The sequence below is a fragment of the Hippocampus bargibanti genome, linkage group LG10 (assembly GCF_051943395.1).
Source record: "Hippocampus bargibanti isolate YZ-2025 linkage group LG10, ASM5194339v1, whole genome shotgun sequence".
NCBI classification, from domain to species: domain Eukaryota; kingdom Metazoa; phylum Chordata; class Actinopteri; order Syngnathiformes; family Syngnathidae; genus Hippocampus; species Hippocampus bargibanti.
The window spans coordinates 7803271-7821474 of NC_142743.1; the positions used below are offsets into that span (position 1 = coordinate 7803271).

General features: G+C 41.9%; 1 protein-coding gene across 1 annotated transcript in view; it reads left to right on the forward strand.

Annotated features, from left to right (window-relative positions):
• The window catches only part of stx8 (syntaxin 8), a 50272-nt gene that overhangs the window by 28395 nt on the left and 3673 nt on the right, over positions 1-18204 (forward strand). Inside the window, exon 7 of the mRNA XM_089005726.1 lies at positions 9731-9832. Coding sequence (XP_088861852.1) covers positions 9731-9832 — 102 coding nt within the window. The remainder of the gene's footprint in view (positions 1-9730; positions 9833-18204) is intronic.

The following is an 18204-nucleotide window of genomic DNA, read 5'->3' on the forward strand; positions in this document are numbered from 1 at the left end:
ATGTGAAGATTTTCAAGATTTCTTTGGGTTCTTCTTTGATGTGTCTTGGGAGTCAAAGAGAGGTTCAACTTTCACTAAGTCGTCCATCAACCGGCTGTTCGGTGTGGTGTCCGTCACGTGCATTGGCAGATTCAGGGGTGAACGTAGGTGAAACTCTTCACGCACACAGCCGGTTTCAGTTTCAAACAGCCAGGCGAAAGAAAGGCTATTCTACAAGCGACATGTAAGTCACTGCTGCCAATGTCGGATTGTTTCTTTCAAGTAAAGGCTTTGATAGAGAACGCCAATAACTCCACCTTTGAGATGGTTTTAATAGTATAACATTAAAATGGTTCCCAAACGCTGAAATGCAGCTCAGGTGCATCAACCATCGACTGACCTTGCTCTGAATGTATTCCTTGGCGGCATGATTGTATTGTGTCGTAACACAAATAAACAAGACGTTCATCATCACTCGGCGAAACTGCTCCCCCAGAGGAATAAATTCGGTGATGCATTCAAAGACCTCCCCGAGCCCATTGGCTCAGCGAGACTGTCAGTGTGGCAGGGGTTTGATTTCCAACAGTGAGACTAATCTCACCACATGTGTCCGACCAAGCGCTTCACAAGGCCAGATGTTGGAAAGGCTGATTTGTGTGCGCCTGTGACAGCGTGAAACACAACAGCCCATTTCACGCACGTGGTTAGAAAGACATAAAAGCCGCGGCGTTAGCTAAGAAGACGTACTACATGGGGCTGAATTTAATTACCGCACGCATGTATGCCATTTTTCCTTGCTAGGGATTGATCAGTGTGAATGGATTTCATGGTTTCATCTGTTCTGGTCAAGGGTGGATATGCTAGATAAGAAGACTGTGACCGGGGTGGCAGAATTCTCAGTATTTTGAACAGGGAATTTTATTAGTAATAAGTAATAATTTCACTGAATTGTATAGATCATAGGTGTATTTGTACTCTCCATTGTGTATCGGATTGGATTAGCTTTATTAGTCTCACAGTAAAAATATTTCACAGCAGCAAAGTGATGAAAGTAAGAGAAAAGGAAAGGAAGATGTTTGCTGACAAAGTTTCTTGGATAAGAAGCGAAATGTCCGACGCCTTCAAAGAAGTACAGATGACGGCTGAAGAACCCTTTTCATCGATGGACCACTCCTGTACGAATGAGAGCTTACACAGCTTACAACTCCATTTCCTCCCTGGAAAAGAAATCGTGTGTAACCCCAGCCTCTACTGGAGTGCCTTATATGTGGCATGCATTATACAGTGGGGCCTCGGTTTACGAACACATTGCCTGACGAATTTTTCGGTTTACGAACGTTAAATTTATGAAGATTAAACCTTGGCATACGCACTACTTTTCGGGATAAACATGGAGCGCCGCCCCACCACGGCTGGCGGAGTTATCTTCGGCGGAAGAACACCAAACCACACGACCGAACAGCGCCCCAGCCGGCCTACCTTTACACAGCCCCTTTCTCCGAGTGCACACGTCGATCGTCTTCAAGGATTTATAACGGATACTTTTGCTGTTATGGGAGTGAAAAAGACCCCACCATAGGCTTGTGTTCAGTCGAAAAAGACACAAAACAAATTACAGTCAAGGAGAAGAAGGAGATCATTGAGAAACACAAACGTGGTGTGCGTTTGTCTGATTTAACAGCCCAGTACCAATATGCTAAGTCCACCATTGCTACCATCCTTCGCAACAAAGAAGCTATTAAAGGTGCATGTGTTGCTAAAGGTATTTCCATGCAGTCAAAGCAAAGGTCTCGGGTAATATAAGAGGTTGAAAAACTTCTGTTAATTTGGATTAACGAAAAACAGCTAGCCGGCGACAGCGTGCAATTATATCCGAGAAAGCACGGCTAATTCACTCTGATATCGTCATGCAGCAACCTGGAAGTTCGCCTTGTATTGATACAAGGGATCATTCCTCGAAATGGTGAAAGACGAAGGCTACGTGCCTCACCAAGTATTTAATGCAGATGAGACCGGCCTTTTTTGGAAAAAGATGCCTAACCGGACTTTCATAACACAGGAAGCGAAGTCTGAACCCCATTCCATCAAGCCATCAACGACCATCACAAAGGTAAATAAAATGACTTTATTATATAGTACAGTTTATTTCTTTAATTACAGTCCTTATGCAATGTGACTCCTTCCAAACAGCAATTCTCTCCGACCTGCCACCCCATTCCATCAAACCATCAACGACCATCACAAAGATAAATAAAACGACTTTATTATACTGTGCAGTGTATTTCTTTCATTGCAATATAATAGCACATTTATTATACATAGAATAAGGTATATTGTTTGTAGTTTTAAGGTTTATTTAGTTGAAAATTATATTTTCTAGATACCTGGGACAGATTATTATTTATAATAATTATAATTATTTATAATTTTTGGGATACACACTTTTTGCCTTACACACTCTGTCTGGGAACTAATTAAGTGTGTAAGCCAAGGTCCCACTGAATTTGGAAAACTTTGATATATTTATATATTATATTTGGAAAACTTTTTTCCATTCATTGTAGGTGCACCTTATAGCCTTATATCTGGAAAAAGTTTGAAAATACACCATACCTTAGGGGTGCACCTTATATGCCGGTGCACCGTCATCTGTACTTCTTTGATGGTGTCGGATGTTTCGCTCATCATCCAAAGAGCTTCGTCAGCGAACTAAAGTTGTGCTGGTAACTCTGGCCCTATATATATATCCTATATATAATGGACAGAGGTGGCTGTGCCAGATCACTGCTCTGATAGGTCCCTCCCCGAAGGTTGGGGGAGCAGTAGACTACTCCATGAAACTAATCTGATTACTTCTTTTTTCTATTTTATTATTTTAGAACTACATAAATATTCAATGCAGCATAAAAAAACTTAGACTCTCTTCCTTCAGCAGAAAAAAAGGTTTCTGCCGATTTTATTTTGTTCTAGATTTATCTGCAATGGAAGTAGGGGCAGCTATACAAAATGCAAATTCTGCCCACTCGTGGGAGGAAAAAACATTGCCAGAGGTCTGACCGGAGCTTCATCTGCACCCCGACCCCCAAGCCAATACAAAACCCAAACAAATGTGGGAATGGTGTCATTCCCGAATAAATTCGGGAATGGCAGTAAATGATTTAAATTAACTTAAAGTGAATCACGTTTCATATTTGGTGGCATAACCTGGAACTCTGATTGACTTGGCCAGTCTTAAGACCTTCCCTTATTTTCCTCTCTCAGACAAAACTCTTTTTTATTTCGCGGGAGGTTTTGTGGTCATTGTTGTCTGGTTGCATGATGAAGCATCTCCCGATCCGTTTGGATGCATTTTACTGTCAATGGTTTTGTGGATTTGAGAATTCATTTTGCAGCAACCATTGTGAGTTACATCACCAATAAAGATGAGCAAAGGCTGTTCAAGAGGACAGCCATACAAGGCCAAGCCATGACATTACCTCTACCATGCTTCACAAGATTAGGGGTTTTGGATAATAACCACATTTTTTTCTCTCCATATTTTGGCATTTCCATAATTTTGGTAGAAGTTACTCTGAGTGTCATCAGTCCATAAAACTTTCCTCCAGAACTTATGTGACTCATCTCTGCCCTTACAATCCGGTCCAAAATACAAATCTGGAATTCCGAACATTTGTCTGATATTCATCTTTTAATGTGAAACACAACCGACTTCAATATAAACAAAGGAATGAACCCTTTCCAATACATTTTTAGGGGACTGTAACTGCTCCTCATGATCTGACGTCTACACCATTTAATGTGTGATAGTTTCACGCTTGCAAACGGTGGGTGTACTTAACATGCACACGCCGCGCTCCAACATGTTGTGGCTTTGGAAGTTTACCCAGCGCGCAATCGCATTTTAAATAAACAAACCTTGCGTGAAACTGGGCCCCTTTGTGGTCCGTCAGATCCAAGCCAGGGCAAGAGCTGTTACACATGGAAGCAAAGGTTACAATAAGAAATGATATTTTTACAAACTTGACTTGCCAACAGCGCTGCACTGAAGGGATGTGCTGTACTAGTTTTGTACTTAAATGTTTTGTCACTTCAGCTTCTTGGCATGGTCGTGAATCCCTCCCCCAGTGGATATAAATACCATTGCAAAGACAAAATTAAAAAGCAGGCAAGCTAAAACCTTTATGACTAATTGCAATGGCACGCGGTGCAATTGTAGCGGTGCCTACATGGGGCAAGCCGGCTTCTCCTTGGAATGAGCCTATACATGACTTCACAGGATTGTTGAGTAGTGTTTATCGGAAGGTCTCCAGAGACAAATGTCTTATATTAACTGGATTCCATCCTTACAAAAACTCTATGTCGAAACTTAACACGAATCTACTAAAGCTGATTAATATATGTGGTATATATATGTATGTATAGGTATGTATGTATGTATATGTATCTATATATATGTATGTATGTATATATATGTATGTGTATATATATATATATATATATATATATATATATATATATATATATATATATATATATATATATATATATATATATATATATATATATATTAGCGGCTGGATAGCTCAGTTGATAAGGCATCAGTTTGGCATATGGGAGGGTTCGAATCCCACTTGTGGCAGAGAAAATGAGCACAATGACATCATCCAGTGTGGGTCCTTGGGCAAGACCCTTCACGCTAATGCCTACCTCATAAAATGATACAATGATGAGAGACAATAAATGGAATGACATGCCGGCTCAGACGTCGCCCGGCCAAACAAGGTCTGCGTCAGGTGCTGGGGAACCAGAGCACCCTGATGAAAAATGGGCTACTGGAACAAAGCGGAGATGGACGAGATGCGATAATATGGCTCTGTTGGAATGCTACTACTCAAGCAACCCTAGTCAGAGGGGTTACATGCGGAGAATGGGGGCTGAATGGTTACTTCGAAACCCACAGTCACGGTTGACCACGAAACAACTAGTAGCTCAGTGTTCCAATATCCACAAACGGCAATTGCTATCACAACTTGAGATTGATGAGGTACAACACAAATTCCGAGGTGAAGGGCCCTAGGCTGCCACATCAGAGGAAGAGGTTCAACCAAAGATTGGGAGGCAAGCCCCAATGAATGATGAGATTGGGAAGCCAGCCCCAATGAATGAAATGCTGAGCGAGGCAGCAACTGACCTGAGAGATAAGATCATGGCAAGAATGAAAACTGGGCAACGAAGACACCGATTACAACGGCTATGTGAAGTACCACCTGAAAGTCTCATGGAAACTGTGAATGCAGCACTGAGAACGATCCCGACCGGAACGATCACGGAAACCAATGAGCTAATATACACCTCAGCATCAGTGATCTTAGAGATGCTTGGCTACTAGAGCAACCATGAGAGCCACGAGATTCATTACCCACCATGGAAAAGACGGTTGGAGGCCAAGACCAAGTCAGCTCGGAAAGATGTGAGTCAATTGACGGAGATCCAGAGAGGTGTAAATAAAAGGCCAATACCCAAGAGGTACATGCAGATAACCATACCTGAAGCACTCGAAACTGCCAAACAAAGGCTCCAGGCCTTGTCCAGTCGCCTAAAGAGGTACACGAAAGAGAATGAGGCCAGAAGAATAAACAGGCTGTTCGCAACACAACCTGTGAAAGTGTACGCTCAGTGGCAGGGTTCCAACAGCAAAGCAGACCCTCCAAGGCTGGAAACTGAAAGATACTGGAAAGGCATATGGGAGAAGGAAGTCGCACATAACAGCAGTGCACAATGGCTGGTGACTCTGAAAGAGGAGCACAGCAACCTCCCTGAACAGAACCCAGTTACCATCACAGCGGCAGATATACAAGAAAGAGTCTCAGGTATGAAAAACTGGACGGCACACACACCTACTGGCTAAAGAAACTCACAGCTCACAGCCTAGCAGCACAAATGAACCACTTGCTGATGTATGGGACTCACCCAGGATGGCTAACCGAAGGGCGAACAATCCTGATCATGAAGGATTCCTCAAAGGGTGCAGTTCCTTCCAACTATCGGCCAATAACCTGTCTCTCCACAACATGGAAGCTCATGTCAGGCATCATTGCGGCTAAGATAAGTGGACACATGGATCAATACATGAGCAAAGCACAGAAAGGCATTAGTAGAGATACGAGAGGTGCCAAACATCAGCTGCTGGTTGACAGAACAGTCACTCAAGACTGCAGGTCCCGACATACCAACCTGTGCACATCCTGGATTGATTACAAGAAAGCATATGACTCAATGCCACACACATGGATCACTGAATGCTTGGAGTTGGATAAGGTCAACAGGACCCTGAGAGCCTTCGTTGCAAACTCGATGAGGATGTGGAAAACCACACTTGTCGCCAATGGCAAGCCACTAACGCAGGTGTCCATCAAATGTGGCATATACCAAGGTGATGCACTCTCCCCACTGCTGTTCTGCATAGGACTGAACCCCCTCAGCCAAATAATCGCCATGACAGGCTATGGATACCACCTCAGAAATGGAGCTACGATCAGTCACCTCCTCTACATGGATGACATAAAGCTGTATGCTAAGAGCGAAAGGGACATAGACTCCCTGATCCACACAACCAGGATCTACAGCAGTGATATCGGAATGTCATTCGGGCTGGAGAAATGTAGTCGGATGGTGACTAAGAGGGGCAAGGTAGTCCACACTGAAGGGGTCTCACTCCCTGAAGGAACAATAGCAGACATTGAAAACAGCTACAAGTACCTCGGTATACCACAGGCCAATGGCAACCTCGAACTAGCAACAAGGAAAGCGGCTACGACCAAATACCTCCAGCGGGTGAGGCAAGTCCTCAGAAGCCAGCTCAATGGCAAGAACAAGACCCGGGCAATAAACAGCTATGCACTGCCAGTGATCAGATACCCTGCAGGAATAATAAGGTGGCCAAAGGAAGAGATTCAGACCACAGATGTTAAGACCCGAAAACTCCTCACCATGCACGGAGGGTTCCATCCCAAGTCCAGCACCCACAAGCCGTCAGGGCAGAGGCCGGGGACTAGTGAGTGTGAGAGCCACTGTCCAGGATGAAACATTCAAGCTCCATGAATACATCAAAGAGAAGGCTCCAACAGATGATGTACTCAGAGAATGTCTCAGTCAATGGGGAACAGAGGATGAAGTGCTGGATGAGGGACAATCATGAGAAGAAAAGCCCCTACACGGGATGTACCACCGAACCATAGCAGAAGTGGCTGATCTCAAGAAGTCCTATCAGTGGCTAGAGAGGGCTGGCCTAAATGACAGCACAGAGGCACTCATCCTGGCTGCCGAAGAGCAGGCCCTGAACACCAGAGCCATAGAGGCAGGGATATACCACACCAGACAAGACCCAAGGTGTAGGTTGTGCAAAGAGGCACCTGAGACAATCCAACACATAACTGCAGGGTGTAAGATGCTGGCAGGGAAAGCCTACATGGAGCGCCATAACCAGGTGGCTGGCATAGTCTACCGAAACATCTGTGCGCAGTATGGACTGGAAACCCCAAGGTCAAAATGGGAAACACCTCCCAAGGTGGTGGAGTATGACCGAGCAAAGATCCTGTGGGACTTCCAGATATAGACTGACAAGATGGCCTGGAAGGTCAAGGTGACAGTCGTGCCTGTGATGGTCGGAGCACTCGGGGCAGTGACCCCCAAACTCGACGAGTGGTTGCAACAGATCCCGGGAACAACATCGGACATCTCGGTCCAGAAAAGCGCAGTGCTGGGAACAGCACGGATACTGCGCAGAACCCTCAAGCTTACTGGCCTCTGGTAGAGGACCCGAGCTGAAATGGGGGACAGACACCACCCATGGTGGGTGAGACGAGGATATTTTTTTTTTATATATATGTGTGTGTGTGTGTGTGTGTGTGTGTGTAATATATATACAGTAAAGTCTTGTTATGTCGATATCGTTTATATTGATAATACTGCTTATTATGACACTACTTTCATTTCCCGTGCACATTTATAGTCTTTTTATGTATAATTAGTTCTGTTTAGTACGATTCGTGGTTTTTACGATAATCCGGTGACGACGGTGTTCTTTTTCCTCTCCCACCGGCCATTTTGCTATGTTTATATCGATACACGCCATCGGTCGCACCACCGGTCGCGCCATCGGTCGCGCCATACACATGGTCATGTCACTTGTTACGTGACCAGCTCCCGTGTAGCAGAGCCATTTTCATTTTCAGACGATAGCTCGTGTGTAGCAGACGAGATTGAAGTGTTTGTGTTAAAAGGTCAAAATGGGAAGCAGAAGAAGATTAATGTCTTTAAGTTGCATACATAATACAGTAAGATGTAAGCGTTGCAGTTTCCCTGTTGTGTTAGGTACATGCCCACTGTACTGTATATGAATGCAATCGTTTTTTTGCAACAATGTTTCTTGTTTTGTCTGCTGAAGCGTGATGATTTTGAAAATTACCATACTGTGTATTGAAGGACAACCGATGTAAACTTTTTATTCAAATTCAAAACACCAATAAAAATGACTTCACGCCAAGACGTCTTGCATTGCTTGTGAATCCAAACAATGGCTTCAGATTTGGATAATATGCTTTCTTGTTACACATCCAGTTATGAATATGATTCAAATACACTGTAGTTCTGAAGAGGAAAGCATACGTGTTTGCAATCGATTAAAGAATTATATGTACCATTTTGAGGGGGGAACATCTCTCACCCCAAAAAAATAGAGGCACAAAATGGCGAGCTCATGGCCAGCTCCGTTTCCTATATGGAGCTTGGATGCCCTATTTTGGCGGCTTTTGTGAATGCAGTTCGGCGCAGGACGGATATATCGACAGTACGGTTATATCGACATTTTTTCTAACTCCCGAGAATATCGATATAACGAGACTTTACTATATATTATATACAGTAAAGTCTCGTTATATCGATATTCAAGGGAGTCCGAAAAAATATCGATATAACCGGGACTATCGATATATCCGACCCTGTTTGCATGTAATTTTCTCCGTGCGTGCATAGAAATAGTATCGATATAACCGGGACTATCGATATATCCGATATCGATATAACGAGACTTTACTGTATATATATATATATATATATATATATATATATATACTCGCACAGCAATCTCCTGCATGACTATATATAGGTGTAGAATAAAAAAAAGAGTCTGGCGGTCGTGGTCGTATGTGTGGTCGGAACTCGCGCCGGTCGTAACTCGGATATACATTACATATCAGACAGCTAGATAGCTAGTTAACTCGATATATACGATAGAAAGACAGACAGATGGATAGACAGATATTTTTTCCCTTGTCCCACTGTTTTTGAGATCATTTTTAGTTTTTTAGTTTGACCTCCAAAACATTGCCCAATACAGATATTATGTGTTATCATTTACAGCTAAATAATACAGCTAAATCTAATCCATAATTCATAAATGTAATTCTATATATCAGTGTATGACATATTACTTTGATGACATTATTCTTTTAATGAAAAACTGACAGGACAGATTTAAAATTAGCACAAAAAAAACTTTTCGAATGGTTTGCTTGAAAACAATCTCCAATGTTTTTAAAATTTTGACCAATGTATTTTTTCAGTGTGCCTTCTGCCAATGTATGAAATACCAGTGTGAAGAAAGTTACTTTTAGATGAAAAAATTAATTAGCAAGCCTTAATCAAATGTCCCATTTTTTGTATTTTTTTTTAATTTACTCATTTTTTTTAGAAATCATCGATGACCTTTCGCATCTCGTGGATAAGACGGACGGCCGCATTCGCAATGAGACACGACGAGTGCAGCTGGTGGAGAAAAAATCCGCCTCCTGTGGTGAGTTGCCTTCCTCACTTTATGATGTAAGTCTTGACAATTGGCTTCAATATGTTTGAAACATTAACACCAGTCTATTGTAATGCAATTGCACTGTGTTAGAAATTTGACGATGTCATGGAAAAGTGCCGCAAATATTTTCTTCATATCGTCAGTTGAGGGCAACTGTACTGATGATCACCTCGGCTTGATTTATATCCAGTGAGCGTCTCCATAACATTTATTGGTCTCAATTCAATTGTTATTTTCAACTCAGACCAGGCGTCGATAAATCATGAACATTCCAACATTTACCGGTCTCGCACATTCGTTTGAAATCTTTGGTATGGTCAACTGTCGATCAGAATACAGATGGAGCGGTGCATGAGAACACAAGATCCGACTTGCAGTCCAGCAAGGATAGCGAGTACCGTATTTTCGACATCAGAATCAGAAATCCTTTAATCGTCCCACAATGGGGAAATTTATATTTTGGATTATAAGGCGCAATGACTAGACACTTTTCAAACTCTTCTCATATTTAGGGCACTCTGCATTCATTGTAAATGAATAAAATAAAAGCTATAATAGTGGCTGCGGTTGTGCTTTGCATCCAGTAGATGGAGTTAAAAGGAATACAATACAATACAGTTTTATTTCGATAAAGCCTTAACAACCACTGCAGCTGGAACAAAGCCATTAAAATGGGTCAAAAAGACAAACAGAAAACTTCAAACAGCGTTACAAAATGATGAACGAAAGGCCAACGTTGTCAAGACCATTTTAATACTTTCACTGCCAGAATTGCAAAAATGTTTCCACTCTAGCGCCAGTTTTTGTCATTGTCACTCGAATTCCAGGACCCACAGAATATTGAGTTTTAGGACAACATAAACATTCAATGCAGCATAAGGAATCTTGGACTCTCTTTTTTCATCAGAAAAGAAAGTTAATTCTTAAATTCTATAAGTCTGGAGTTATGAGCTTGAAATGAGGGCGGCTGTCCAAAATACAATGCAATACATCTTCTTCTTTTCCTTTCGGCTTTTCCCTTCAAGGGGTCGCCACAGCAAATCAGTGTCCTCCATCTTTCGAGGTTTGGTCCGCATGTTTGTTTTGGCCAAGCTTTTACGTCGGATGCCCTTCCTGACATAACCCTCTGTATTTATCCGGGCTTGGGACCGGCACAAGAAGACATGTCCCTTTGTGCCTACAGAACAAGCAACATTACAAACGGACTCAAATATTCCCACATAACCCACACATGCAGGGCACGGTTACATAAGCAGGAAGACGGCGTCCTCGCATACAATGCAATACATACAAGTACATATTTTTTATATAGCGCTTTAACAACAGCTGAAGCTGGAAAAAAGCGTTAACAATAGAAAAAATGGAAATGCTGCCCCCATCTGCAAAAGAAAAAAACATTGCCAGAGGCCATGGCCAGCGCCTTATCGGCACCCAAAAAAGAAAAAAAACAAAACCCTGACAAATTTGGGAATGGCGCTCTACGACATATTTTTAATGCCCAAATACAATCGTGAATGGCAATGAATGAGTTAACAAAAAGGCACACACACATATCCTTGCTTGTCTCCTTCCTTCGTGTTGTCAGTAGTTAACTATGATTTTAGTATTCTTTTTGTGTCATTGTGGCTGCGCAGAGCATACAAAGTAGTTGTCATTTTGTCAATTAGTGTCGGATGGAATCCTTTTCGGTTACTATTGATTCACCACTGGATGGCAGAGGAACACGCGAACCGGCAAACGACTCAATGGGGTATATGAAGAGACTGCCATACGATATATAAGGCGCATCGGATTATAGGTCACATTGTCATCTGAATCAATGAAAAGGTTTCTTAAGCCATCATCTGTACTTCTTTGAAGGTGTCAGACATTTCGCCCCTCATCCAAAAAGCTTCGTCATCGAACTAAAATTGTGCTGACAATGCTTTTCAGATGAGCAGCGAAATATCGATGGACCACACCTGTACGACTGAGAGCTTACACAGACGTAATGTCATCTGAATGCTTTTCGCCGCGCATATAGCATGGAAAATACGGTAACACATTCTAATGAAACATCTACCTCATTGGTCAAGGAGTGTGGCCCGATGTCTTCAATTTTGACTGGTTTCATGATGAGTTCATTACTTGGATGTGTCACCCTTGCTCGTCATTCCCTCAGAGCCGCTTCAATTGGTGTTAAACGCCTTTCCAAAAATATTGGTCAACAGTTTCTCGGATGGTGAATTAACTGCAGCTGGCTTGAACCAAGCTGCGGAATGCATCCGCTGACCTCCGTTTGCCCGTTGAACTCGGGCAGTATTGCTTAATCAAATCGCTCTTTATTGTGTGATGAGAGCCTGTTAGCAGTCAACGAGGCGAAACAGAAGCGGAGGTCTCGCCCCTGAAATGCTTGACTCTGTTGGCTGTGTCCCCATGGTGCCCGAGTGTTAGCATATTTGTCGATCCCACAGCCGCCACTCCACCCCTCTCCTTCATCACAACATTCAGCGCTGTTGTGTGTAATACATTTTAATACATCCACATCATTCCTTTTTCAGGGTGTGTCCATTCCCAAATGTCATTGAAGGCACGCAAAGGGCCATCCTTGTGCATACGAGCTTGCTCACCGTTTATTTCTGTGCAAATGGAGAAAAATATCCTTCCTCTCCTCAACATCACGTTTTATTCTCCATTCTTTGTCTCCGTGGTTGTTCGGAATCCTTCTTTGTATCAAGCAGAGAAAAGGTTAACATAATTTTTTGGGGTAGCAACAACTGTCTGCAACTAATATTTTTAGTCGTAGAATATATGTCATTTTTTGCCTTTATTAACACATTCACTGCCAGATGTACAAAAATGTGTCCACTCCAATGCCAGGGTTTTCTGTCATTGCCACTTGAATTCCAGGCCCCACAGAATATTGAGTTTTAGGCCTACATCAACATTCACTACAGCATTGGAACCCTTAAAATCTCTTCTTTCACCAGAAAAAAAGAGTTAATTCCTAAATTATATCTGAAGTTATCTGAGTTTGAAATGGGGTGAATGTACAAAATAAAATGCAATACATACATATTGGTTTATATTGCACTTTAACAACAGCTGAACCTGGAACAGCACTAACATGGAATAAAAGAGAGATGCTGCTCCTAGTGAAAAAGAAAAAACATTGCCAGAGGCCATGGCCAGCGTTTTATCGGCACGCAAGCATGAAAAAACAAACCTCAAGCAAATTCGGGAATGGCGCTCGCCATCATATTTTCAATTCCCGAATAAATTTGTGAATGGCAGTGAATGAGTTCATCAATGTATTAATTAATTGAATAAAGAATTAACTAATTAATTAATTAATTAATTAATTAATTAATTAAGTGGATAAGTTAATAAGTACATCAAAAATAAACAAATAAATTCATGAATTAATAAATGAATTAATAAATAAACAAATAAATGAATACATGAATAAATGAATAAATGAATGTATAATGAATAAATTAATGACTGAATAAATAAATACTTTTTAAATGATATTTGTCTTATTAGTTCAGAAGAATTTCGTGAGTGAAGGGTTTTAATGTAAATGATTAATAATAAACAAAACAACTGACAAATTGTTAGTTATCAAATATTTTTCAAGTTAGTTAGCATTTTTAAATCCAAATATGACTGAGTTCCTGAGATATGAGACTTTTTCTGATGAGAAAAAGTGCAGTGCAGATGCTAAGTGTTGCGTGCAGCCAGCTCGGTCACTATCCCTCCTATAATACGGATACAAAAAAAAAAAAACATGGTACGGTGATACCTCAGTTTATGAATTTAATTAGTTCCCAGGAAGTGTATGTAGGGCGCAAAGTTCATAAGCCAAACATTTATTTCCCATAAGAAACTATTAAAAATGAGAATAATCAGTTCCCAGGTCCCCATAAAACATAATATTTTGCTAAATAAGCCTTAAAAGTACACAAAATATACCTTTTTTATGTATAAGAACTGTGCTATTTTATTACAATTAAAGAAATAAACTGTACTGTATAATGAAGTCATTTTATTTACCTTTGTGACGGTCGTTGATGCAGTTGCCTCTTGATGATATCCGAGTGAAGTTGCTGTGCTTTCTCTGTGATAATACTCTCACTCACAATATCCCCTGCTAGCTGCTTTTCGTTAATCCAAATCAGTTTTTCAACCTCTTCTATTGCCCGAGACTGTTGCTTTGACAACACAGAAACACCCTTAGCCACACGTAGCAATGGTCGACTTAGCATATTGGTACTGGGACGCTAAGTCACACAAACCCACAGCTCGTTTGTGTATTTCGATGATCTTCTTCTGCTCGACCGTAATTTTCTTTTGTGTCCTCTTCGGTTTATCACCAGCTTGTGGTGGGGTCTTTGTTGGTCCCATAATAGCAAAAGTACTCCGCTCGATAACAAACCACATCTACATTCAAAGAAAGGTGGTGACGAAAACGAGTCCGGCAGCCACTGTGGCGCTGCGTGGTTTGGTTCGTCCGCCAAAAACTAGTTCGTATGCCAAGATTATATGCTCGCAAATTTAATGTTCGGAAGGCTAAAAGTTCGTGAGCTAAAGCGTTCGTAAACTAAGGTATCAATGTATTAGGAAAGTAGTATTTTTGTGGGTAAATGTATTTTTGAACCCATTAGGCTTCCTTCTGTGTTCTACACACTTGGCCAATAAAGATGATTCAGATTCTGAATCTGTTATTTAGCCTAACATATTTTTAGTCTCTGGAGGCGCTTTTTTAGTCAGCGATGGCTCATGATAATCAAAGGAGGTGAGAAGGAGGGTCACTGTGTGTGCATGTGTGTCATGTGGCTCAATGTCTGGCTTGTATTACAGTGCGAGAACGGTGAAAATACAACACATACCAATGGTACACACCTCAGCCATCATAATTCTTTTGTTGTCACTGGGATTGCGGACAGATGTTGGAACAATCATTGCAAATGTATGAATAGAAAAGTGAATGACGTTATGATTTTATACAAGTATGCGCCGTGCTTGGCCATTATTATCAAAAACAAACTGGATTCATTATTTTTTTTTTATCTGCCTAATCAAGCAATGATCGAAACAAGGATGCGGAAAAATCCAGCGACTCCCCACATGCACACTAAATCCAGCAGACATTTAAAGGACAACCGACACGATTTTTTTGTTTCCTAACTGACATCAGAACGTTTTATAGCATCTAAAATACCCAAAACATGCAGGCTGATATTTTTAGTCAAATGCAAAACACCAATAAAAATGATTTAAAGTGGACCAAGACTACTTCAAAATGACCTCAGAGATGCCGATTCAGAAGGTCCCGCCCCCTTGTTCGTGACGTCAGGACGTCTTCGCCTTGCTCTAGAATCAAAACAATGGCTTCAGATTCGGAGAAGATGCTTTCTTGTTACTCATCTAGTTATGAATATGATTCAAATAGTTCTGAAGAGGAAAGCATACATTTTTGCAATCGATTAAAGAAGTCCTCCCGTATCAATTCGAGCAGTCAAGACTCCAATGTAGCGTCCCAGAAAATGCACAAGATGGCGCCCAAGCTCCGTTAGAAATGGGCTGATTTGTCTGCTGGGAATTTGTGTCAACTAGTATCAAATAGTAGTCTTGGTGCAACACACGATTCACCATCGCGTTATTTATGTATTTTCCTTCTAATTTCGCCATCAACATGGATCAACATGAAGTTTTCAGACGAAACAAAGTACCCAAAATGCATTGTGTGTCGCTTTCGCGGTCAGGGACGTTCCAGACAGATGTCACATCAGGCATCGTCATCAACTCAAGAACAAGACTTCCTGAATATTCAGCGTGAGTCTTAAAATGTAAAATATAGCTATATGCCGTAGAATCTTTGTAAAATACGCTAAGTAGAAGTCATTTGAAGTGATTTTACAAATTATGGACACAACTTGTCCGGAGGCGTCGGTTGTCCTTTAAACAGCTTCTTCCCCTAAGCCATTACCTCTATAAACAGTAACCCATGTATGGTGCCTCTTTGCATTTTTTTTGGGATGATACTAGTGTGGCATGTTCGACCGGAGACAACTTCCTTGTGAGTTCTACATACCTGGCCAATAAATGATTCAAATTCGTATTTGGTGCGTTTGGATCGGTAGCGCCTGCCTAAGGGGAGTAGCTGGAAAAGTTGGTGGGCAAGGTTCGGAGGGTCCAGTAGGATTTTCCTCCACCCAGCAGACATTTAAACAGCTTCTTCCCCCAAGGAATTAACTCTCTAAACAGTAACCCAAATATTACTGTCTAGTGCCCCTTTGCAATTTTTTAATGATGATACTAGTGCAGTGTGCTCTACCGGAGACAAATTCCATGTGTGTTCTACATACTTGGCAATAAAGATGATGATGATGATGATGATGATGATGATACATTTAATCAGACCACCACCAGGACCACAAGCGTAGTTTTCTCAAGAATGCCTTCAAACCAACTCACCCTATATTTCCCACTTTGGGAAGGATGACTAATTAGCCTGCCGGGTGGGAACGAAGGCACTGCAGGCCAAAGAATGAGAGAAATGTAAACTGAACGTGAAAGGCCCCGGGCAATACACCCAGCCGTATGCGTTAATAACAGCAGAAGTCTCAAGTCCCATTACGAACTCGAGACGCCGTTTCGGCCCAGCCCCAAGACGCAGTTGTTTGGAAACTTCACTCAGGCCATTTTAATGGGAAAATAATAAAGGCAGGGGTCGGGGGGAGGGGAGGTGGGCATCTGGTTTATGCTTGTATCCTTGGAGGAGTTTTTGTGAATCACAACAGTGACTTGGATAACGTCTCACCGTGCAAACATGACTTGAATTGAATGGATTACTCACAGACCACTTGGGGTTTCTTGGGCAGACCCTAAACTTAATTAATACTAATGCGAGGGGATTGTTTAAAGGAGAACCGACACCATTTTTTTGTTTCCCAACTGACATCAGAAAAACGTTTTGTAGCATCTAAAATACCCAAAACGCACAGGCTGATATTTTTAGTCAAATGCAAAGCACCAATAAAAATGAGTTAAAATGTCCCAAAACTACTACTTCAAAATGACCTCAGAAAGTTTCAGTTTCAGAAGGTCCTGCCCCCTTGTTTGTGACGTCACACCGGGACGTTTTGCATTGCTCTAGGACAGGGGTCGGGAACCTTTTTGACTAAGAGAGCCATAAAAGTAAAATATTTAGAAATGTTTTTCAGCGAGAGCCATACGCACGCGCGCACATAGAAACGCTCGCGTGCGCGCGCACATACCACACGCGCGGGCACTTTTCAACAAAATATCAGAATGCATTATTTAAAATAACTTTGTGATAGTATTCACCGTGAACATGAATGGTTTTCCGTTCCTCGTGTTTGGTAAAATTCCAGGAAAACGATCGGAATGAAATTCAATTTGCCGGTTCCATAGGCGAAGTTACTGCTAGTTAGCCTGCACACGGCTCATAAGCTTCCACACTTGCTATCTGCATACTTCTCGCAGAAGTATGTCGATGCTAACGTTAACATGGGGCTTGTTAAAATGTCACTGACATTCGACTGTTTCATCGATGGTATTGTTTCATTGCAAATTACAATCAGAACATTTTCTCTCCTCGCCGTCTTGCTGGAGCTCAAACACTTTGAAAATATTTCAAAAGGAACAGGCCGAGATTCCCCCATGCACGCCCGCATTCGGTGATCGAAAGCCGGCTTGAAGACTTCCGCAGACGCCCGCTGTCACACTTCCAGGGAGGCCTTGTCACCCCCCAGCTCACTCCCACCCGATGCGGTTCCCCGCACACACACCGGTGCATTCACGCTGGGCTCATTTAAAGGGGCGTTTACCTGTTTCAACATGACGGCCACTATCATCCAATCAACATGGCCATTCTAGGTCAGTGTCATCCAATCAAAATTGCGCTTTCCGCCAACTGCAGCGCCTACGGGAAATGAACGGGGAAAAAAAACGACGAAACGAAAAAGCCATATGCAATCATCAAAAGAGCCATATATGGCTCGCGAGCCATAGGTTCCCGACCCCTGCTCTAGGATCAAAACAATGGCTTCAGATTCAGAGAAGATGCTTTCTTGTTACTCATCCAGTTATGAATATGATATCAAATAGTTCTGAAGAGGAAAGCATAAATGTTTGTTATCGATTAAAGAAGTCCTTCCGTCTCATTTTGAGGCGTCTGGACTCCAATGTAGCGCCCAGAAAATTTTTGCAATCGATTAAAGAGGTACTTCCGTATCAATTGAGCTGTTAGGACTTCAATGTAGCGTCCCGGAAAATGCACAAGATGGCGCCCAAGCTCCATTGAAAATGCTGGGAATTTGTGTCAAGTAGTATCAAATAGTAGTCTTGGTGCA